The 23,512-nt window shown below is 43.6% G+C and overlaps 1 protein-coding gene and 2 non-coding genes across 4 annotated transcripts; 1 reads left to right on the top strand and 2 right to left on the bottom strand.

Annotated features, from left to right (window-relative positions):
• Positions 1 to 997: 997 nt before the first annotated feature.
• Positions 998 to 18,618, bottom strand: R3HDM4 (R3H domain containing 4). Of its 2 annotated transcripts, XM_063290748.1 has the most exons (9): positions 18,513 to 18,618; positions 15,708 to 15,862; positions 13,861 to 13,979; positions 10,326 to 10,449; positions 9,955 to 10,040; positions 9,150 to 9,235; positions 5,688 to 5,743; positions 3,079 to 3,110; positions 998 to 2,970 (listed from the first exon to the last, which is right to left on the bottom strand). In XM_063290748.1, exons 1-9 carry the CDS (start codon positions 18,599 to 18,601, stop codon positions 2,878 to 2,880), a joined length of 840 nt encoding a protein of 279 aa, XP_063146818.1. In that variant the 5' UTR covers positions 18,602 to 18,618; the 3' UTR covers positions 998 to 2,877. The 2 variants fall into 2 exon arrangements, with proteins under 2 accessions (XP_063146818.1, XP_063146819.1); XM_063290749.1 differs by having other exon boundaries at positions 2,872 to 3,110.
• Positions 18,619 to 19,981: 1,363 nt separating this feature from the next.
• Positions 19,982 to 20,088, top strand: LOC134488665 (U6 spliceosomal RNA). Its single transcript, XR_010066987.1, has one exon. It is a non-coding gene; the product is annotated as a U6 spliceosomal RNA (small nuclear RNA).
• A 3,184-nt stretch (positions 20,089 to 23,272) lies between these two features.
• LOC134488664 (U6 spliceosomal RNA) lies at positions 23,273 to 23,379 on the bottom strand. Its single transcript, XR_010066986.1, has one exon. It is a non-coding gene; the product is annotated as a U6 spliceosomal RNA (small nuclear RNA).
• Positions 23,380 to 23,512: the final 133 nt, after the last annotated feature.

Below are 23,512 nucleotides of genomic sequence, written 5' to 3'. Positions count from 1 at the left end.
AAAATGATAATAGTGATAAAAACCCCAGTAGCCTTGTATGAGCAGTTTCAGATCCTGTTGTAGCAATGAGAAGGTTGTTTTCTATCAGTCACTTAATACCCAGCAATTTGAAGAACTGAAATTCTTAATATATACAAGTTAATATACATATACATGTATGTGTAGAAAAAATACACTATGTTACATTTTGCACAATAGGGTGGCCAGGTTGGGGAGGGTGGTTTGAAGCAGGACTTTGAAACTGTCATTTAGAAAATAATTTTATTTAGTTTTTTATGCCAACATAAAAAGGATGTTCCAGGATGGCTTTACTACAGCTGGGAGAGATGTAGTTGCAAAAGCTGTGTACCCAAGTATACATTTCAAATCTGCACCACTTCTTCTGCACAGAATGACCAAGGTAGTATCCAACCATAGTGCAGCAAAAGGATTCACACATCGCACGAATTCATATTTATGCGGCTTAGTTACAGTTTAGTAGGTTGTATGAACTCAGCCGCAGGATTTTTTGGAAGCACAGCTGACAGTATGTTATGAGTGAATCCAGCAGTTGTTTTGTTCCGCAAACTATGATTTAGCATGATGTATGAATTCAGAGAGCATCCCCCAAAATTAGGTGTGAGCTTCCACAGCTGCAGAAACCAAAAAAACCCTTAATGATTAGCGGCCGTTTGCTCTGAAAATAGGAAGCCTGGGACAAAGTGCTATTCTGAAAACACCCAACCCAACATCTGTGTAGCATTTCAGCTGCTAACAGAGCGACACTTTGCCAGTGCTTAATTAAACAAAACAAAACTGCTCTCTTGCTGTTCCTCGCTGAAGCCAAGCAACACCACCAGCATATTGGGCTTATTTTTAAAGTCCACTGATCTATAAATAGGCATGCAGAATATTAAGAGGATGGCAACAGCTGCTGCGGGCAGATAGTGCAGAGTTCACCAGGAAGGAGTAGGGGGAGAGAAACTCTACACACAATTGCCCTTTCCTTTTTGCAGCCTTTTTCAAAATCAATGTTTTTAGGGTATTTTGCAAGATGTGAAACAAAAAAGGCTAGATTGTCCGAGACATCTGTGGGAAGTGGGGGAGCCACGAAATGGCAAATGACAAAAAGTAGCATTGCACTGTCACAGTGCAAGCCCCACCCATTTTATATGGGCATTGTGACATCACAAGCAAAACAAAGAAAGGGTGGAGCTTGCCCCGCAATACTGCAATGTCCCGTTTGCCATTTTGATGAAAGCCTGATCCTGCAAATCCCTCTGGGTACTGTGTCCAGCCAGGTTAAGGGAGGGCATGCCAGCTTGCTCCATGAATCCAAAAGAACATGGATAATATAAACCTACTGTAATTTGAGCCACCTAAATTATGAAAGGTTAAATGTCATGATCAAGATAGTCAATTGATCCTGAGAATCTGCAAGCCCACAGAATGAATGAATGAATTTGTGTGTGTGTGTGTGTGTGTAAATAAAATCAGCCTAGTATTTCATAGCTCTAATAGCTGTTTAAAAATATCCAATGATTCAAGTAAGAACTTTTTAAAAAATGGGCTCGATATAGTATTCTATATCTGCCTACTTGGCAGCAAGCCCTGGAGATGAGGATGGAGCTCCCTTCTGCCTAAGCATGAGGAGAATTGAATTTCAAATCCACAGGCATTTGAGTCTGAAGAACTCACAAAGGGAAACAAAGGTACCAACTTCAGGCAGTTCCATTTCAGACGAACCATCCCCATTAGGGCAAAAGAAATCTGCTTAGATGGCCACCATCATCCAAGTTTATTTTAAAGGCAGCCTTATTAAAAACCATTTATTTTTAATTCCTCCTTGCCTAAATCAGGAACACCTTCTTAACCTAACAGATATAAGGAACAATTTGACAGCCCCAGAAGAGTCTCTCAGAGACCAAAGGCCTTCCCAACATGATATCCTCCAAATGCAATGAAATTAGTCCTTGGAGAAATTTGGCAAGCTGTGGCCCCAACATATCTTCAGGGCACCAGGTTGAAGAACGCTGGCTGATAGGACTGCTTGCTTGCCTCCATTCTGAGGTGGGAGGTCAGGTTTTAACCTTGCCTCAGATGCTGGAGAAGCTTTAAAGGGGTCACAGCAAAAGGTGATATTATGTTTATTAATTAAATTTGTGTGGTGTTGAATCTTTAAGAACGAGGATCTAAAGTTTTTGCAGTACCCTGAGGATTTTTTAAAGGTGAAAATTAAATAGGAAGCGGAACCAAGGTCCGAGCCTTTGAATTTCTACTGTATTGGCTTCCCGTGGAAAAAACTGAGCGCTTCTAGGCAGTACCTGGAGTACATGAGAAATTGATTACAATAAACCCCCAATGTGGAGCTGTCATACATCACACTGTTTACTTATTATTTCAATTTACACATTGCCTCTCTACTCACAAAAGGCCCATGGTGGACTACAGCCGCTATCACCCCAACCAACAAGATAATTGCTAGTGGTGGTTGGGGATGATGGGACTGGACTTCAGCATATCTGGATAGTACTTGGGTGGAAAAGTTTAACCTAAGTAAAACAAAATATTTGAACTGTGGTTTGTTATGGGGTAGGGGCTGTTCCCTGCTTTGGCCTCCCTGGGTTGCTGTTAGAATATTCAGAAGCCCCAGCCTGGGTGGCCAAAAGTAAGGCATGCTGGGATTTGTAGTTTTGCAATGTCTGGATGTCACAGATCCCAAGCTTCAAGCATCCTTATCCGGGTTTAAGGCAACTGCCTCCACTCCCATCTAGGACCTTTGCGGCCTCCAAGTGTCGAAGCAGCAAAGAGGAAAGATGAACAGTTGCTAGGCAACCCTATGTAACCTGTTGAAGGCATCAAGGTTCCAATTCCAGAACAGGCCAACAGTCTGCCAGATCAGCGTATCCGAAGGTGGGAGAATCTACCCCATGGGACGTGATTGGTGTTGAATACTGCAAGGCAATGAAAGCAGACGTCTCCAAAGAAGGCCTGGGGAGGGAAGGGGACATCGTTTCCCACGGAGTATCAGCTCATTTGCTCCAGGTAAGTGGACAGCAGCAGCTCAGGAGGCAAAAAGACAGTGCGTTTGTTGCTAACCTTCATTTGGCGTTTGCCTTCGTAGTTTGAACCTGGGGACAGAGATGTTCAAAACGAAGCCACATTTTAAAAGGCATAACTTGGTTACAGGAGTCCCCCTGCTCTGACCTCCTTTCTGGTGGGGCAAGGAATGCATTCACTCCGAGAGGGATGCCACCAAGCTAGGGCTGCAAAGCTATTCCACCCTCCCTTATATACAGCCCACCCAGACAAACGTGGGCATCCCCACTTATGTGCCAATTTTCAGAAACGAAGAGCCCATTAACCAGAGTATGTGTGTGCTCATTATATGGCATGCACACTCCATATCTCATTGCCCAATTCCTGTAGCACAGTGTTTCTCAACCTTGGCCACGTTAAGATGTGTGGACTTCAACTCCCAGAATTCCCCAGTCAGCATGGTGGCTGAGGAATTCTGGGAGTTGAAGTCCCCACATCTTATTGTGGCCAAGGTTAAGGAACACTGCTGTAGCACCTTGTTTAGTTTGGCAAAAGTGCCATTGGAAGATGCCACAATGCTTAGCCAGCTCCTTTCCTGGGGGTAAGGCAAGGGGAGGCAGAGGCACGTGGGAGATCCAAATTTGCAAGATGGTGGGTGTGGCCTTGCAAGAGAAGCCCCACCTCTTTTGTCTGTGTGTATAAAAGGGGCAGGGCTTTGATCAGGATCCTTTGTCTGTCGTCTTGCAAATTCTGACATCCTGATAATCCCTGACAGAGCCAAGTCCTTTCTCCACTCTCAGAGGCCGCTTTGCATGCTAAAGGTGACCAAGTCTGCTACTCCCTGCGGCTAATTACTTACCTGGGGAAGCCATGGCAGGCAATCAGTAACCAGCTGCCCAGGTTAGAACAGCAGTTTTCAGCAGCCCCCTAGCTACCTTTGCAAAGGCTGAGTAATTGTCTTTAAAAAAACTATGCATAAAAATAAAACAAAATCTGCAGTAGCTCAGTTGAAATCGCAGCCACTGCAGAAAGGTTGGGGGAGAAAGGTACCCTCAATTAAAATATCATCCACAGTATATTGGCTATAGGGCTGCAACGTAATAGTGCATACAGTACATTCTGTATGCAGAAGATCTGCAGGTGACCAGAAAAGTTAATTCTATGTTACCCTCCTTTTTAATTATTTTTAAAATATTTTTTATCCCACCTCTATTATTTTTATAAATAACTCAAGGCACCAAACATACCTAATACTCCCTCCTCCTCCTCTTTTCCCCACAACAACCCTGTGAGGTGGGTTGGGCTGAGAGAGAGGGACTGGCCCAAAGTCACCCAGCCAGCTTTCATGCCTAAGGCAGGACTAGAACTCTCAGTCTCCTGGATTCTAGCCCGGTGCCTTAACCACTAGACCAAACTGGCTCTCTCTTATTGCTGGATATGGCTGAGCAGGACAACATAGCTCAAGCTCATGCAAAGCTGTCTGGGTGTAAAACTGACCCTCTCCTTTTGGCACTGGGGTCTGCACAGCCTGCTAACTACACCCTATAAGCAGTCAAACATAGCATGCAAACCCTGTCAAGATGGGCACAACTTTAAGGAGGCAAACAGAAGCTGGATCTGGCCTGTGGTCTGGAAGATCCCCGTCCCTGCTTCTGAATGTTATCACTCATTGCCAGCATCCCTTGAGAGAGATCTGTTCTAAAATATTGGCAATAATTTGCAATACACCAGGTGTACACTTTCCACAGCCTTCTTCAACAGGTCTTAAGTACTCTCACTTACCACACCCCATTAAATATTTACAACTTCTGTGGCTACAGAAAGAGAACACTTAACTCTGCCTCCTGCCAGCATCTTTGATAGAAACTGCCCCAGGAATTATAAAACAATAGGACAGCGTTTACTAAACCAAGAATATCTTGAAAGAAGGTCAAGCTGCTTCCAAGAGGGCAGCTCCCATCCATGAGAGGTGCCAGATTTCAGTCCTTCCAAAAAGTTGCTCTTTGCTTTAGGTAAAGGTAAAGGTATCCCTTGACATTAAGTCCAGTCGTGTCCGACTCTAGAGGGCGGTGCTCATCTCCGTTTCAAAGCCGAAGAGCTGGCGTTTGTCCGTAGACACTTCCCATGGTCATGTGGCTGGCATGACTAAATGGAACGCCGTTACCTGCCCGCCAAAGCGGTACCTATTAATCTACTCACATTGGCATGTTTTCGAACTGCTAGGTTGGTTTACTCTTTGCTTTACTGACCTTGAAATTCTGCTCCTTAAATTTATGGAGACATTCACTGTGTTCACTTAGGGAAAATGGAAATAATTCTATACATGCCTGGTTAGCACTTCATTATTCATTATTACATCAGAGTTCTGGAACTGAAAATAAGGTCTGAGACTAAGCCAGACTATCTAGAACCTATATTGGGACTATTTTTTTTTGGCCAAATTTTTAACCAAGAATTTGAGAATCTTCTTGCTAAACTCTGATGCTGTGCCTTTAAATGGGTATTCAACAATGGCCTGATTAACCATCTGCCTGGAAGGATAGATTGTAAACTGGGAGGCAGCTCCTGGAGGCCTAGCCCTTACTGGTTGGGAGAGATAGCAGTAAGTCAACAGCAAGCAAGCTTAAAAATATAAAAATACACATGTATATTAGAATTTAGATTCTCACTGGCAGAGACGAGGTCCATGTACTGGCAGAGGGCATGAAGGAGCAGCCGTTCAAAGCTGCAAGAAAGAGAGAAAATGGCATTTAACAGCTCCCCACTTGTGAGTGGGAACCATTTCTGATAGCTTTCATGAAGCACATTTAGCTGGGAAGCCAGGAAGATGGCAAATGATTGTCCTCTCCAGAGAGATCAGACCAGGTGAAGAAACACAACTGGGCATCAAATCTTACCTGCTTTAAAAGGCTCCTTAGGACAATACTCATTCAAAGTTACTACAGTAATCGTCACCAATAATGGAGTTAATTCTAATTCTAAGGCAATACCTTTGGGAAAGCTGTAGGACAGCAGTTTACAACTTTGGCAACTTTAAAAAGTGTGGACTTCAACTCCCAGAATTCCCCAGGCAGCATGCTGGCTGGGTAATTCTGGGAGTTGAAGTTCACCCATCTTAACAGTTGCCAAGGTTGAAAAACACTGCTGTAGAACATCTGACAGTTGCCTAAGGAAGTAGGGGGTTTTTTTTGAGGAGAATAAAGAGAAAGAGATGGGGATATCTGTAAGCTTGGCATCCCAATCATAGCCTTTGAAAAGGTGATCTAAGCTTCCAAATGGTTTGGGCTTTCTCTCTCACGTTCCCAGCTAATATGAAGGATGACGATTGTGAGATACAGAGTCTAACACATCTGAAACATGCCACCTTACCTGTCCTACATCTAGCTGCTGAATTCTACTGCTGAGTTCCAACTTGCTGTATCTTTTGCCCGCCAGTTCACTCTGCTTTGGCTAGTACAGTTCAGCCTTCACAAAAATGAAACTGTCAGGTAGTGCCTGCCCAAACCTGGAGGCTTGACTAGGGAAAGCACAGGAAAGGTTTGAGCATATGCATTTGCCTGCTGGCATCTCTTATTCTGTGAACAGTGGGCAGGGGGGTTCTTCCTGGTGGGAATGGCATAGGAGATGAAGGATGAATGGATGGATGGATGAATGAATATTGGACAGGCTCTAAACATCACACTCTCTCTTGCTCTGAGATTCCTAAAAAGAGACAATGTGAGAGAAACAGTATAAAATGAAGGGAGAAAGAAAGAAAAAGAGAGGCAGACACCAAGAGAAATGATGCTGGGAATTACCTTTTATATCTTTTTATACTTTATTTCCTTTGCTACTTAATAAGCTATTTCATTATTTCTACTTATTCAAAATAGCTTGGTAATATGCCCCCAAAACTGTCTATGGCCCCATGGTGCACTCCCAGATCATGTCAATTTTTAACAAGGGCACTTTTTTGCCTTGGAAGTTAGACACATACGTGCGTCAAACAGATGCAAGGCTTAATCCAGCTATTTCATACTTCAAAAGATCTCGTGTTCTAAAAAGCACAAACTGTGGATTATAAGTTTGGGGGTAGGCCACCTCTGGTAATCTTTTCCCCTTGCTGTCACTCTCCCACCAGCTCTCAAGAGGCTTAGTGTAATGGTTGCCTATTCTAAAACACTATCAGACTCATGAGCAGGACTTCAAAGATATCTGATTTATTAAAGAATAGTGTGCAGGATCACAGAGAAAGCTGAGAATGATGAAAGCGCGCCAAATGCAAACTAAAAACCCTCGGTGCAAATGAGATCCCTCCCCCCGTAGAATCTTCCCAAGTCCACAATCCCAGGTGCTCCTAACAGCTTCTGATGGTCCGCGGGAAAAGGCCTTGAGCAGAGCACATAACCCAAACACATTCCATTGTAAGGAACACAGATACAGAGCTTGGTACAAGGTCTCACAGCAGCTCCCTCCCAAACAGAAACGCGCGTCAGCGCCATGGCATGTGAAACATTACGATGTATGAACTACATTGAAACAGTGAACATGACACTTAGGAAGTTAAAGAACAAAAAACACACAACACACAACCTTGACTGCAAAACACTGCCCACTCCAAGACAGGAGCTAACAGTAGTGGAAAAACAGTTTCAAATGTCAATCGCCACAGGTACTAGATGAGTAGGGGCAAGCCCATTTCCCTTTCTTACCAATGCCAGCTGCAAAATACAGCCATGCCAGAATCACCACGTTCTCATACAGATTATGGGGTGATGGCATGTGCTAGAAATGCCACAAAAAGCATTATTGTGCCTCTTAAGAAATCTAGCCTAGTTATCATGCTGGATGAATTCTGAAACCAAGTTTTGAAGATGCCAGGGGGTTCAGCAGGTTCCATTTATTGACTCAATTGTCCTGCATTTCTCAAAGAGATTTCCTACAGGAAAACCATCTCACCATGGCTGATGTTTTCTTCTTAAATTTTCAGCCATAATATCTATTGGGTATGTTTTAGGAAACTCTCTTAGCTCTGTTAGGGGTGCTGGAAAACCCAGGCCAACACAATCACTCCATGCAAAGTGGTTTCTAAGGGAGTCTGTGGGGATGGTGATAAAAAAGTCAAGATGGCAACCAGGGCTGTGAGACAGAAGCCCCACCCCCTTTTAATATTCTTTATAACCACTATCTTGACTATTTTCATACCCTCCCCATGGGTTGGCTTTGCAGAAAAAGCCTCCAAAATTCTTTGCAATACAAGAGGGAGGGTGTCAAATTGGCCACAGATAAATCCAAGGCAGGATAGTTTGAAAATTGGATCACAACAGTTGCAAAATAAGAAGAAAAATACTCAACTTTCAAAGCTCCAGAAGAAGTCTTTGTTTCAGATGTTTTCCCAAGTGTTGTTTAGCTTGGGGGAAAAATTATAGTGATTCTGGATACTTCCCTTCTCACTAGGCTTCTTACCCAAGCTTACTTAATTACTACTACTACTATCATTATTATAAATTCTTTTAATTTAAAAAGGAAATGAGAAGCTTGCCTCTTGCAAAATAAAGAGCCAGGCCTCTAGCAACATCTTTATTTATAAAAACATCTCTAGATGCCACAGGCAGGCTCAGTAAATGAAAACAAAACCTGGGCTGATGCAGAATTGCCCAGAAAATTAAAAGAAAAAGAAGTTAGCTGGGGAGATAAAGAACATTCTATGGAATCAGAGGCGGCCTTGGTGACTGATTAGGCCTATCCTAGTTGCCATTTTTGTAAACTCCCACGGCAGCCATTTGAGGAGAACATCCTAACAGGTGCTCAACATCCACCAGTTGAGGGTATGGTCAAGCTTTGTGTGCCAAACACCACTCTAGACATTGCTGAGAACAGCAGTCAGCAATAGGGGCGCTGTCCTGACTCCCAGGAAACACTCTGAGACAGGCAACTGTTCTCTAATGTTTATTTGCTAATACATAACAGTAATCCTAACAAACTGAACAAGCGTGGGAAAAACCCAGCCATATAAACCCCGCAGGTTAAGGCGGTCCCAATCTGTGCCTCTTGGAATGGCTCACCAATTCCTCAGTGCTACGCATGCGCTTAACAGTCTGGAAGGGAGCCCCCTGCTGGCCATCCTTACTCATGACAGGCGCTTTGGTTACCTATTGTCCATCATGGCTGTATAGACAGCGTGAGGGTTAGTGGAGAAAAAGGCCAGCAACTCCTCCTCCAAGCCTTCCAGGGTCTCCTGTAAAATAAGCAACAAGCTACATCTTTCTGTCTACAACAGGCAACATCTACATCAGTGTTTTTCAACCTTGCCTACATTAAGATGTGTGGACTTCAACTCCCAGAATTCCCTAGCCAGCCATGGTGGCTGGGGAATTCTGGGAGTTGAAGTCCACACATCTCAAAGTTGCCAAGGTTGAAAAATTCTGATCTACATCTGTACATCTACAGCAGGGAACAGCAACATACTTAGCCTACTCAAATATTTACTGCTGCAACAGAGTGGTTCAGAATCCCTCCAGATCAGATCTCATTTACGCTACCAACTCACAAGAGGCCCCTAAAGTGAGCTTGCTTTCAACCTCAGCTTCCCCCTCTGTAATACGCATGTGTGCATTTTACATGTCTACCTCACACGTTGGTGGCAAAGGTAAAATAAAATAGCAATTTGCGCAATAAAAACAAAACAAAAATAAAGGTGACAAGACGTTGCAGCTCAGCAGCGTCTGCCATCCCGTCCCACGATCTTCCCAGACATGCAGGACATTCTTATATAGTGATAAACTCATTGGGGAAGAGATAAGAAGGGCCAGGTAGGAATTGCTATGCATTTATGGGCTAGAATCAGAAGTTTACTTGCCAAGCAAGGACAGTAGTTCACTTACGACTTTGCAAGCAAACCAGGCTTGGAAACGAGCCCTAAATATAAGCCATTCCGTTGCTGCCTACGGAACATACCATGGGAATCCGACTCCGTTTCAGGGTTGTTCGTAAGCGTCGGCTGATGCGCTGAAAACAGTCCTTAGGTGCAAATGGAGGATGCTCTGTAACAGTAGGGAAGAAGAGACGGAAAAGTCACAGAAAATACACCAAACAACCCTAGAAGAATATCTCATTCCCTTTCCTCCCACAGGCAAAGCCCATGCATTTTGGAAACCTACAAGTTCCAACCGTTGGATTGGTTTTCAAAGGTAGACTGCTTCCGGATATGGATGTTCCATTCTTAGCCAGCAAGACAAGCTCCCTGATTTACGTCCGGTGCTTTAAACCACACTGAAGGAAGACAGACTCCTTTTTGGCCAGAATATCCCCCCACTCTCTTTCCATACCTTTCCACTTGATCTCAGCTTTGTCAGGCAATTTATTTTTCGGTTTTTTTGAAGCCTCCTCTTCTAAATACAGAAGGACTCGCTCTTGTTCTTCCCCTGATCGGTTCATAAAATCATTCCAGATCTAAGAGACATATAAATACATAACATAAACTAATTTCCAGTTCCCCTCATTTACCATCTGCAGCGATCAAGGCAAATGCTACATCTGGATCACACAGGGCTGTGCGCATCAGCCACTTAATTGGTGGCTCCATAAAGAGATGCTTTTACCTGATTACGTTAATGGAGGCAAGATAAAGGAAAGGATTGGAAATTAATTATTTTTTCAAAGAGAAGATTTTAAAAGACTTCGCTTGCTATATGTGTTTACTAACTCACAGCTGACTAATCGCTATAAATGCATGCAAACTAACACACTGTACCACATTAAGCCCAAAAGTGGCTCACTCAGCTCTGATTTATAAACTAAGATTTATGTCTCAATGTGTTATATGATTATAGTTTGGTCAATAAACCACATTTGAACAAATAATGGTTTAGCATTACGTACAAATCCAGAGTTACAGTGACGTTTGAGAGATATGGAGAGATGTTCAGCCTTTCCCACATGTAGCTTATCTTTTGATAAAAGGCACCCAATTCCAAACTGCTCTTTCCTTTGTTGAGTTTATTTTCAGTTTGGGGCAAGCTGGAAAAAATATGCAGCCGATGGAGTGTTTTCAAGGGAAGATTAGCAAGCTCTGGAGCACTGTACCTCTTTTTTCCAATCTTCATTATTATTAAGATGTACATTCTGTATTTCCTCTAGAAACACATGACAGTGAACACAGTATTCGTAGCACTGGATCGAGCTCTAGTTGCCCTAATGCAGATTTCCTCAGCCTTAGCATTTCCAAGATGTGTGGGCTTTAACTCCCAGAATTCCCCAGCCAGCATAACTGGCTAGGGAATTCTGGAAGTTGGAGTCCACACATCTTAAAGTTGCCAAAGTTCAGAAACAATGCCCTAATGAAAAAAGAACGCTGAGGAACTGGGAGGAGTGACAAAGATGGTGAGGGTCTTGGAGGCTAAATCCTATGAAGAGCAATTAAAGGAATTAGGTATGATTAGAAGAGAAGGCTAAGGGGAGACACCACAGCAGTCTCCCAATACTTAAAGAGCTGTCCCAGGAAAGAGGGTGGGGATTTATTCTCCATAACTCCTAAGGGTAGGAGAACTAACGAGTGGAGGTTTTACAAAGGGAGACCCAAACTCAAAATAAGGAGGAATCTCCTGACCATGAAAGCCATTAGGCAGTGGAACAGCCTGCTCCTGGCGTCACGGGGGCTCCATCACTGGAGATTTTCAAGCAAAGGTTGGACAGCCATTTGCCTGGATGGTTTGAGGATTCCCGGCCTAGGCCAGACCAGAAGACCTTCAAGTTCAGTTCCAACCCTATGATTCTTTCAGTTTTACTTCACACAACCTGGTGAGGAAGTCCACTGGATAACTTTGGGTTGGTAGAGAATACAGTAGCTGGAACTGGGTCTCCCTGCTGGAAGCCCAACATCCTACTGCTACGCAACTCTGCATCTCTCCCTGAGTCAAGCCATTTTTTTCCTCAGCTTTGTTCCTCAGTGCCCTACCAGGGAGTGTCATTTTCCTTACATCATCTTCCAAATCACAGCCCTGTTGGCAGTTGGGCTAATGCCCAGGTTTGAGCAAAGACCTTTGTTTCCATGGCACTTTAAAAAGGCCTGACACAACCCAGGCCCTGCACAATAAGGGTTCCTAAAGTGTGACTAAGCAACACATTATTTTGCAATGTTTATTTCATCACCTTTCCTCATCCAACACTCCCTTCCATCTTGGCTCATTCCTCATGCATTACATCACCAAGTGTGGGTGCACCAGATCAGGGCATCCAGCACAAGTTGGCCTCCTGGATAACTCCTTTTTTTAAATTTATTTAAAAGTTAACTTCAAAGGCTACCAGGGATCATTCTTAGAGGCCTGTCACTCAATTTTTCTTAGAGGAACAGAAATCCAAACCAGCTAGCTAACCCAGCCTTCCCAACAGGGTGCCTTCCAGATGGGTTTCAACTTCTGCTTTTGCTAGACATTATTATTTATTTTTTTTCAAATTTATGGTCAGACTTTGGCTGGGGTGGGGCAAAAGTGGGGAGAACCCAGAGCAGAAAAATCCAGAGCTCTGCCTGGCTATCTTGCTTTCAGTGGAAGAGGAAATGGCACCTGCTTTGTAGCCGATATGGCCTTTTCTCCCTGTTGGGGGAAACAGGGCGGCTTTGGCTCCATGGGGGCCAAAGCTTTGTCCAATCCACTCCAACTCTCTCTTCATCCCCTACTGCTGAAATCTAGCAGCAAAGTGGCAGTGGACGCAACCTTCTCCATAAAAGCATGGGCTCTACCCATAAACTATAATCCTCAGTAATAAAGCCATGATTCGACATGCATAATATTGTCACATTTTCATCTTATTTTATCCTCATACCATCACTTTGGATGTGGATTCCTTGTTTCCTGATGTAAATCCTCACCAGAAGGCTGTACAGGTAGTCCTCACTTAACAACCATTCATTTAGTGAAGGTTCAGACTTACAACGGTGCTGGGAAAAACGACTTACAACCGGTCCTCACACTTATGACTGTTGCAACATCCCTGTGGTCATGATTTGGGCACTTGGCAACCAGTTTGCATTTACTTATTTTATTTTTATCCCGCCTTTATTATTTTTATAAATAACTCAAGGTGGCCAACACACCTAATACTCCTTCCTCCTATTTTCCCTACAACAACCCTGTGAGGTGAGTTGGGCTGAGAGAGAGGGACTGGCCCAAGGCCACCCAGCCTGCTTTCATGCCCAAGGTGGGACTAGAACTCATAGACTCCTGCTTTCTAGCCCGTTGCCTTAACCACTCAACCAAACCATCACAGTGTCCCGTGGTCACATGATTGCCATTTTTTACCTTCCTGGCCAGCTTCTGGCAAGCAAAATCAATGGGGAATGGTGTGATTCACTTAATGACCACATGGTTCTCTTAACACCTGTGGTGATTCGCTTAACAACTGCTTCACTTAGCAACTGAAATTCCAGTCCCAATTGTGGTTGTTACGTCAGAACTACCTGTATTTCCACCTCCACAACTTGACCCATCCAGTGATGTTACTTAAGAACAGAAAATGCTTCTTGATGTGATCATAATTCTCTGAGCCACTCCAACACCCCTAGCCATCTTACTTTGCAAAGTTTATTCATGAAGTTCATAAAATAAACTGTGTGGGGAGAGATGGGCGGTGAATAAATTTATAAATAAATAAATAAATGAAAATTTTGATTGGCTTGCCAAAAAAAAAAAAAAAGCACCAATTTCTTGCAAGGGTTGTTGAATTAATTGAGCACTGGGATACTAATTTCCTGGGCAAATTTCTGTTTCTGATACAAGCAGAAGCAAAGCTGGTTTTTGGAGAGAGATGCGGTTTCTGAGGAAGAGGGAATCAGCTGCAGAAAAGGAAAGAAAAATAGAGCCCTACCTTCATGTAAGTCTCATTGCTGCAGGCCTCAGTAAAAATGCTTGGTGGGGCAGGATGGGCAAGATCCCCTTCTTCACTGGTGCAGTCGTCCCGCTCAAGGAGGGTCATTAAGTAACGTGCTAGAAATACACAGAATTAATAATGAAACATGAGGCTTCATACCTTATAGTAGGGTTTCTCAGCCTTGGCAGCTTTAAGATGTGTGGACTTCAACTCCCAGAATTCCACAGCCAGCTGGGAGTTGAAGTCCACACATCTTAAAGCTGCCAAGGCTGAGAAACACTGGGCTAGAATACAGTGGTGTCTGCAGCACATGGTTTAAAAAAAAATGAACATGGCCACAATGGTGCAATCAAAGCTCCACTTTTATTAGTTTTTATTAAACTCTTCTGCTTACCTGTTTCACTGGCTGACTCACCCCTGTTCCTCACAAATCTAGGATTAAACAAAATGGGGAAAGATCTGCTATTTCTGCACTTTTTCAATGGTGTGTAATTTTATCATCTGCTTTCATGCTTGCCCTCTACAGTCATGTTTCTCAGCCTTGGCAGCTTGAAGATGTGTGGACTTCAACTCCCAGAATTCCCCAGCCAGCCAAGTCCACACATCTTCAAGCTGCCAAGGTTGAGAAACACTGCCTTATAGTGAACCTTTCAGAGATGTCAGTGGGCAGCACAGCACATCTGACATCATGGTAATAGCACCATTTAAGTATTTATTAGCTTTATATCTCACTTTCTGTAGAGAAGCTCAAGGATTCACATAGTGCTCCCTTCTCCAATTTTTCCCAACAACCACCCTGTGAGGTAGGCTGGGCTGAGGAGGAAGGACTGGCCTAAAGTCAGCCAATGAGCTTCTGTGGCTGAGGTGGGACTAGAACCAGGCTCTCCCCACTCCTAGTCCAGCACCTTCACCATCATCTCACCCTGGCACTCAATTACCTGTTGGCTCTCAATGCCAACACAGGCAGGCAAGACAGCACCAAGTCAGATTGGCCATCCCTAACAGTTACCCTGTTGGACCATTCAAACATAGAATCATAGGGTTGGAAGGACCTTAGAGGTCTTCTAGTCCAACCACCTGCCCAGTACAAGAATCCCCATACCATTCTGGACAAATGGCTGTCCAGTCTTTACATTCAATGTAAAATAAATAAATAAATAAAACAGCCAGTCCCACTGCAGGTAGTCCTTGACCTACGACCGTTTAACAACCATTCGAAATTACGACGGCACTAGAAAAAGTTACTTACGACTGCTCCTTGCACTTATAACTGTCGCAGCATCCCTGCCGTCACATGATCAAAATTCGGGCACTTGGCAATTGGCATGTATTTACAATGGCTACAGCATCCCAGGGTCATGTGATCACCATTTGCAACCTTCCAAGCCGGCTTCCAACAAACAAAATCAATGGGGGAAGCTGGATTCACTTAACGACCATGTGAATTGCTTAACAACCATGGCAAAAAAGGTTGTAAAATCGGGTGCAGTCACATGCCTCACTTAACGACCCCACTGCTTAGTGAAGTTCTGATCCCAACTGTGGTTGTAAGTTGAGGACTACCTGTAGTCTGGAAGGTAATAATTCACTTTGTTGGCCTGAGAGGAGAGCTACTGTATCACTTAATGGTTCTAAGCGCGTTGGGGCCAAAACCATCAGAATTCCCAGCCAGCATGACTTCAGTACGGCGGTTGATACAAGTTAGGATTCCAGACCTCTCGAGTGCATCTATTTGGAGAAGGCTGCTCTGGATTTTGATCAATTTCCACACAGCCGCAATTCAACAGGTAATCAGCAGGTAAGAGCCAGCTGCCAAAGGCTTTCCAAGCCTGCCAACCACTTACTGTTCTCCAGGCGCTGGAGGCTCTTCTTCCCTTTAGCCCTGGGAATGAGGTCTGAGTTGCGGATGGCTTGGTCAATGTAGTACTGCTTCCGTTTGGCCGGAGAAAACCTCTTGGCAGAAGCGCTGGCCAGAGTGGGCAAGCAATCCTCAATCCTTCTGAGAGAGACAAAATCCCCTCAGAATTCAAGGCTTAACCTGGGACACCCTCTTTGCCTTCTTTTTGCAAATGCTTCAACGGCCAGGACAGCTAACTGCAGGACAGAAACCCAGAGCCAGACCTAAGCAAGCCTCATCTGCACCCAGGAAGAACGAGGCAGGTGGGAGGACTGTCCTCCTGCTGTTCTCCCAGCCAGTTTGGTCTAGTGGTTACGGCAATGGGCTAGAGACTGAGAATTCTAGTCCCGCCTGGTCTAGGCATGAAAGCCGGCTGGGTGACCTTGGGCCAGTTGCTCTCTCTCAGCCCAACCTGCCTCACAGGGTGGTGGTTGTGGGAAAATAGGAGGAGGAAGGAGTATTAGGTATGTTCGCCGCCTTGAGTGATTTATAATAATAATAAAGGCGGGATAGAAAATAAATAAAATAAAATATGGTATTTAGAGATAGGCTACTCTTAAACGTGGAGGATCAATTCAGCTGTTAGGAGTAATGCTCATGTCTATACACATTTCCATGCCGGTATCTTTACTCGCAACTGCTAGTTGCTGGATTCTTGCAAAGGATGATGAACTAAGCCAGCCTTTCCCAAGTACTGGCAATACAACCCTTCCGAAGGTTGCAAAAGATGGCCCAGGCCATTGTATGAACCCTAGCTATACTTGGTTGGGGGACCTCCAGGGAGCCTTAAAGCTGTAGAAAATCTTGGGAAGTAATGCAAATCATTTCCATTTGGCAGCCCTAAAAAATACATGGACCCATTCATCCCGTCCCTCAGATGCGAGTTCAATACGTGGAGACTTGGTGCCTACTTCTAACAACAGAAAAATCCAGCTAAAGATGAAAACGAATTAATCTTCCAAAGAAATACAGACAAAAGAAAATCCTGCAGCAACACTGCAAGAGTCCATCTCTCCTCACTTAATTTTCCATTATGATTTTTCATCTTCCAGAGGTCAGGCCTCATGGCAGATTGGAGTGAGGCTAAAAAAGAGGTGTTCATGGTGTTCAGTTATTTTCCTTTTCACAGTAACTGATTCCAGCATTTCATATTTTCTGAAAAGAGTTTTGCAGACACCATTCCAGGACAGAACTCCTTTCACTGGGGTGGCTGGAGAGATCTAAAAGCAGGTAACTTTCTCCTTTCCCATTATGGTCTCATCATTTTGCCTGTTTGCTTAACCAGAGAAATGTTGATAACAACAACTTTTTTTAAAAAACCAAGAACAGAAATAGCCACCACCTGGGTTGGTGCAAGCCATCTGCTTCTTCAATAGTTAAACTACAGGGAAACATTTTGTTAATGTGGCAATCTGACTCCTCTGGAGAGGAAACACTGCGGAAAACTGTGGGTTTGATTTCTCAGTCAGGCACTGAGTTGCGCTGGCTGGTTGCTTTCTATGGTATATGCAACAAATCCTTACATTTTGCAATCAGTAATTATTTGATTGACATACAAAGAGATCCTTTTCTGTTGCAGTACCTGCCGTTAAATACGGTCCTCCCTGAGATTAGATTGGCTCCCGGCCAGCCAGTTTTTTTTTGGAAGACTCCAAAGATGTGGATGTGGATGTATTTGTGGGCTAGAGTGTAGAGCCCCTGATGTGGTTATTATTGGTCTAGATTGGTTGACTCCTCAGCTGTTTATGTTTTATATTATGTTACTGTATTGTTTTTAAATGTTGTAAGCTACCCAAAATTGTGAGATGGGTGGTTATATAAATCAAATAAATAAGTTAATATTTTGCAACCAATAATGTTTACAATTAATAATTATAGTGAATATTCCCCTTAAAATGGATAAAGGAGAAAAATCATAAGGACTCCTTTGTCTATGCCCAAAGATAATGCATCGTTTTGGTCTACATCCATCATTCCCAGGAAGTTTGTATGATGGGTAGGTGGAAACTATAATCCAGTTTCACCCGGTGGCTGACCATTTTCCCAGTCCTGAATTAAAGGTAAGGTGGAAAAAAGAAAAGTGAAATGTTCGAAGGCCATCAGTTTATGAATAGGAAAGAATGTAAGTGTTGTTGCATTTAGATATGTTATTACTTATGTAAAAAAAAATCCTAGATTGCCTTTTAAAACAAACTTTTCCTCTTCAGGCAGTTGACATATAAAAACGGCATAAATACAACCAAAGACAGTAGCCGTCCCAAGTGCAGGGATGACAAAAGAACCCAGCAATGTGTATAATATACCTGTGGAACTCACTGCCCTAGGAACTTGTGAGTCATTAGAATTCAACTGCTTTTAAAAAAAACAGGCTTGAATAAGGAGGAGCTCTGTTAACCCTCAAACACTGGAACCTCCAGGTTTGGAGGAAACACATCACCAAAAAGAAGGTGGTGGGTGACAGCTGTTGCCTTCCCACCCTTACTTATGGGCTCCGGGATCCTGGATGAGCTGGATTTTTACAGTCAGATCCTGCCCAACTCCACTTCAGAGCTGTCTGTTATTAAACACAAAAACCTCCAGTTGATAAGGCAGTCTATCTTACAGTTCCAAATGAAAGCGGGAAGGGGCTCCTGCTCTCCTTGACCTCCTGAGGGTCAGGAGGAGGCTGAATCGGATGGGATTCACGACCACTGCAAAAGGAACCCCCCAATTGTGCAGCGCCCCACAACCCTCCAGCCTTTCTCCTACTCACCCGTAGGGCTGGTCCAGGGGGGCTACAGGCAGCGGCTCCTCCCGGCTCCCCCTCAGCCCTCCGGCCGCTCCCCTTTTCAGCCCCACCATCGCTGCCTGGCCTGCCCCCCCCCCTCGCTCTCCGCTCCCCGAATGGCCGAAGGACGGGACCCACCCAGCCAAGAAGCCTCCCCGGCAGGAAGTGACGTCAGCCCGGGTAAAGGAGGGGCGGACGGCTGGGCAGGCAGGGTTGGAATTAACCTGCTCCTTCCAAGCCAGCAACTATTGTGGTTGGTGTCGTTGTCGCCGCCTTTATTAGGCTGGAGGAGATTGCGATGCTCAGCCGCCTGCGCGAGGACCTCGTGTCGCGGGAACAGAGTTACCTTGCGTGTTGACAGCAGTGCAGAAATTCCCCCTGCACATGTGTATGAGGAGCACAGTTTGGGCAGCTGGCTTCCTGTAGATCAGTGTTTCTCAATCTCAGCAACTTTAAGATGGATGGACTTCAAGTGCATACATCTTAGTTGCTGAGATTGAGAAACAGTGAAGTAGATTGCACCCGTGCAATTATCATTATCATTATCGATCATTATCGTTATATATTTGGAGGGGACGTTTAATCAGAATGGCATTTTCATTGGTTTGCTTCTGAAAGGGTGAGAGTATAGATCTTCTCCCCCATCCCCGGTCAAATGCCTTGGACTACCTGTTCCATGATGGCCAGACCAGGAAGGAGTCCACCATCCATGATTCCCAGCCTAAACCATGGAACTTGGGAGCGATGGGAGGAAGCTGTAGTCTGACGCACCTCGAAGGGTTCGGGGATTCAGACAAGCAGCGAGGGGGAGCGGGTGGTGCACCCGCCTCGGGTTAGGGGGCTTCTGGGGAAGTGAAATGCAAGGGGCAAGGGTTTTATGGGCAGGATGGCATTGCAATGGGGGCAACGTGGAGGTCGCCTGTAGAAACACGGCACAGACGGTGTAAATCTGTATGCGGAGCAAGTCCTGCCTTGCCAGCCCATTCCTCGCGTAAGGAACAGCAGCAGCTGGATCAGAACTTGGAGGGCTGTACGTGCGCGCGGATTGGGTTGCATTTAGCAGCCAGGGAATGTCCTTTGCTTTCGAAACATAAGGCATTTTTTCCAAAGCGTTTTGGAGGGGGAAAAAACCGGGAAGCACGAGAAAAATTGCATTAATTAAAAAAAGGAAATAAAATTGGAAGAGTATCACGTCTGGGGGCAGTTAGCTGAATGGATTACTTCATTTGCATAGCTGCCTCCCATCATGCACTTTGGGGAGCTCAGTAATATCTGTTGCTTATAAAAATGAATTTTAACAGGTGCAGGTTCAGTATTTGGAAAGAAATACACTGAAATAGGAATACATGTTGTGAGTGTAAAACACAAAAGGAAAAAAAAAGACATCGTTTTCCATGGCTTAAAAAAGTCTGAGGAAATAAGCTTTAAATATTGTTCGGACGAGGGTTGTATTTGTGCTCGCTTCGGCAGCACATATACTAAAATTGGAACGATACAGAGAAGATTAGCATGGCCCCTGCGCAAGGATGACACGCAAATTCGTGAAGCGTTCCATATTTTGCAAGTATCACAACAGACCTTTCTCTGCATCTTTTTGCCTAAACTAAAATCTTTTTTTAAAAAAAACCACTACCTTCTCCAAACAGTTGCGGGAGTAGTTTGAAAAACTTCGAACTGTTTGAATCATGAAATTATTCTGCATTTTTTTTTTAGGGCACTAAAAAGGCACTGAAAGAGTGAATAAATTTGGTTGGAGGTATTATCCAACTGTGGGGTTTGTTGTTGTTTATTTGTTTAGTCGCTTCCAAGGGACCAGCCCATGCCAGAGCTTCCTGTCGGTCGTCAACACCCCCAGCTCCGCCAGGGACGCGAGTCCGTCACCTCTAGAATACCATCCATCCACCTTGCCCTTGGTCGGCCCCTCTTCCTTTTGCCCTCCACTCTCCCTAGCATCAGCATCTTCTCCAAGGTGTCCTGTCTTCTCATTATGTGGCCAAAATATTTCAGTTTTGCCTTTAATACCATTCCCTCAAGTGAGCAGTCTGCCTTTATTTCCTGGAGGATGGACTTTAACTATGCGGACCTTTGTTGTCAGTGTGATGTCTCTGCTCTTAACTATTTTATCGAGATTTGTCATTGCTCTTCTCCTAAGGATTAAGCGTCTTCTGATTTCCTGACTGCAGCCAGCATCTGCAGTAATCTTCGCACCTAGAAATACAAAGTCTTTCACTGCGTCTACATTTTCTCCCTCTATTTGCCAGTTATCGATCAAGCTGGTTGCCATAATCTTGGTTTTTTTGAGGTTTAGCTGCAAGCCAGCTTTTGCACTTTCTTCTTTCACCTTCATCATAAGGCTCCTCAGTTCCTCTTTGCTTTCAGCCATCAAAGTGGTATCATCTGCATATCTGAGATTGTTAATGTTTCTTCCAGCGATTTTAACTCCAGCCTTGGATTCCTCAAGCCCAGCATGTTGCATGATGTGTTCTGCGTACAAGTTGAATAGGTAGGGTGAGAGTATACAGCCCTGCCGTACTCCTTTCCCAATCTTAAACCAGTCCGTTGTTCCGTGGTCTGTTCTTACTGTTGCTACTTGGTTGTTATACAGATTCTTCAGGAGGCAGACAAGATGACTTGGTATCCCCAGACCACTAAGAACTTGCCACAATTTGTTATGGTCCACACAGTCAAAGGCTTTACAATAGTCAATAAAACAGAAATAGATGTTTTTCTGAAACTCCCTGGCTTTTTCCATTATCCAGCGGATATTGGCAATTTGGTCTCTAGTTCCTCTGCCTTTTCTAAACCCAGCTTGTACATCTGGCAATTCTCACTCCATGAATTGCTGAAGTCTACCTTGCAGGATCTTGAGCATTACCTTACTGGCATGTGAAATGAGTGCCACTGTTCTATAGTTTGAACATTCTTTAGTGTTTCCCTTTTTTGGTATGGGGATATAGGTTGATTTTTCCCAATCTGATGGCCATTCTTGTGTTTTCCAAATTTGCTGGCATATAGCATGCATTACCTTGACAGCATCATCTTGCAAGATTTTGAACAGTTCAGCTGGGATGCCATTATCTCCTGCTGCCTTGTTATTAGCAATGCTTCTTAAGGCCCATTCAACCTCACTCTTCAGGATGTCTGGCTCTAGCTCACTGACCACACCGTCAAAGCTATCCCCAATATTGTTATCCTTCCTATACAGGTCTTCTGTATATTCTTGCCACCTTTTCTTGATCTCTTCTTCTTCTGTTAGGTCCTTGCCATCTTCATTTTTGATCATACCCATTTTTGCCTGGAATTTACCTCCAATGTTTCTAATTTTCTGGAAGAGGACTCTTGTCCTTCCTATTCTATTGTCTTCCTCCACTTCCGCGCATTGCTTGTTTAAAAATAATTCCTTATCTCTTCTGGCTAACCTCTGGAATTTTGCATTTAATTGGGCATATCTCCCCCTATCACTGTTGCCTTTTGCTTTCCTTCTTTCTTGGGCTACTTCTAGTGTCTCAGCAGACAGCCATTTTGCCTTCTTGGTTTTCTCTTTCTTTGGGATGTATTTTGTTGCTGCCTCCTGAACAATGTTGCGAACTTCTGTCCATAGTTCTTCCGGGACCCTGTCTACTAAGTCCAGTCCCTTAAATCGATTGTTCACCTCCACTGCATATTCCTTAGGAATATTAGTGAGCTCATATCTAGCTGATCTGTGGGTCTTCCCTAATCTCTTTAGTCTGATCCTAAATTGTGCAATAAGAAGTTTGTGATTGGAACTACAGTCAGCTCCAGGTCTTGTTTTTACTGACTGAATAGATGTCCGCCACCTTTGTCTGCAAAGGATGGGGTTTAGATTGCGTCATTAAGTTGGTTTCAAAAACTGGCCTTTTTAAAACCACGGAACTGGCCCCTCCCTCACCTTGTGTGTATTTTAATGACACTGCATTTATTATATGGTATTGTATATATGATCATTGTTATTTAACTTTTAAATGTATACTTGTATACCACGTAGAATCTGTTTAGGATTAGGTGCCAGGTAAATCATAAATCAGTATTATTACTGTATTATACACCCATGCTGGCTGGGGAATTCTGGGAGTTGAAGTCCACACATCTCCAAGTTGCCAAGGTTGAAAAACATTGAGGTAAAGCTATGATAGTAATATATGAATCATTAGTATTTCTAATTCTACATTATTATATTATGTATTTTACTATAAAATAGCAATATTGCATCAAACCTAAATTTTGTTTAATTAAAAGGTATTTAAAATTCTTGAAATAAAATAATTGCTATCACACCATCATTGTGCTTATTATAAGTAACATTACCATAACTTACGGTAGGTTTCTGCTCTTTGGAAGGTATAATCTTAAATCTGTTTAGGACGGGAACGAATCAGAATTATTTATATACCGACAGGAAGCTCTGACGTGGGCTGGTCCATGAAGTCACGAAGAGTCGGAAGCGACTAAACGAATAAACAACAATTATCAATAATACTTATCAATAAATATTTATAATATTACTTTTTAAAGGCTCATATTACATTAATAAAACATCATCATAATAAAAGCACCATGCACTGTGACATAAGAAATGAAAGTTACAAACGTTTTCTACAAACGTATCAGCCGACATTGATAAATAACCATACAGAGGCCGGATCGAAAAGGAATTTACAGAAGGATACTGTGCGTGAGACTACAGGAAAAGCCAAATTGCAAAGAATTCGTATTTTGGAGGAAAGTAAAATATGGAACGCTTCACGAATTTGCGTGTCATCCTTGCGCAGGGGCCATGCTAATCTTCTCTGTATCGTTCCAATTTTAGTATATGTGCTGCCGAAGCGAGCACAAACTATGAGCTAGCTTGCATGATATATAAAGCTCCGTATACCTATAATTGTCCACTTATAGTGAGATAATATAATGTGCAAGTTTGTCTATGATTTTTCTGCCCATGCAGAGTCTTCTTAGCTCTCTATGCT

Source organism: Candoia aspera, chromosome 1, assembly GCF_035149785.1.
Source record: "Candoia aspera isolate rCanAsp1 chromosome 1, rCanAsp1.hap2, whole genome shotgun sequence".
NCBI lineage: Eukaryota > Metazoa > Chordata > Lepidosauria > Squamata > Boidae > Candoia > Candoia aspera.
This window is presented reverse-complemented; position numbering and strand designations above follow the sequence as displayed.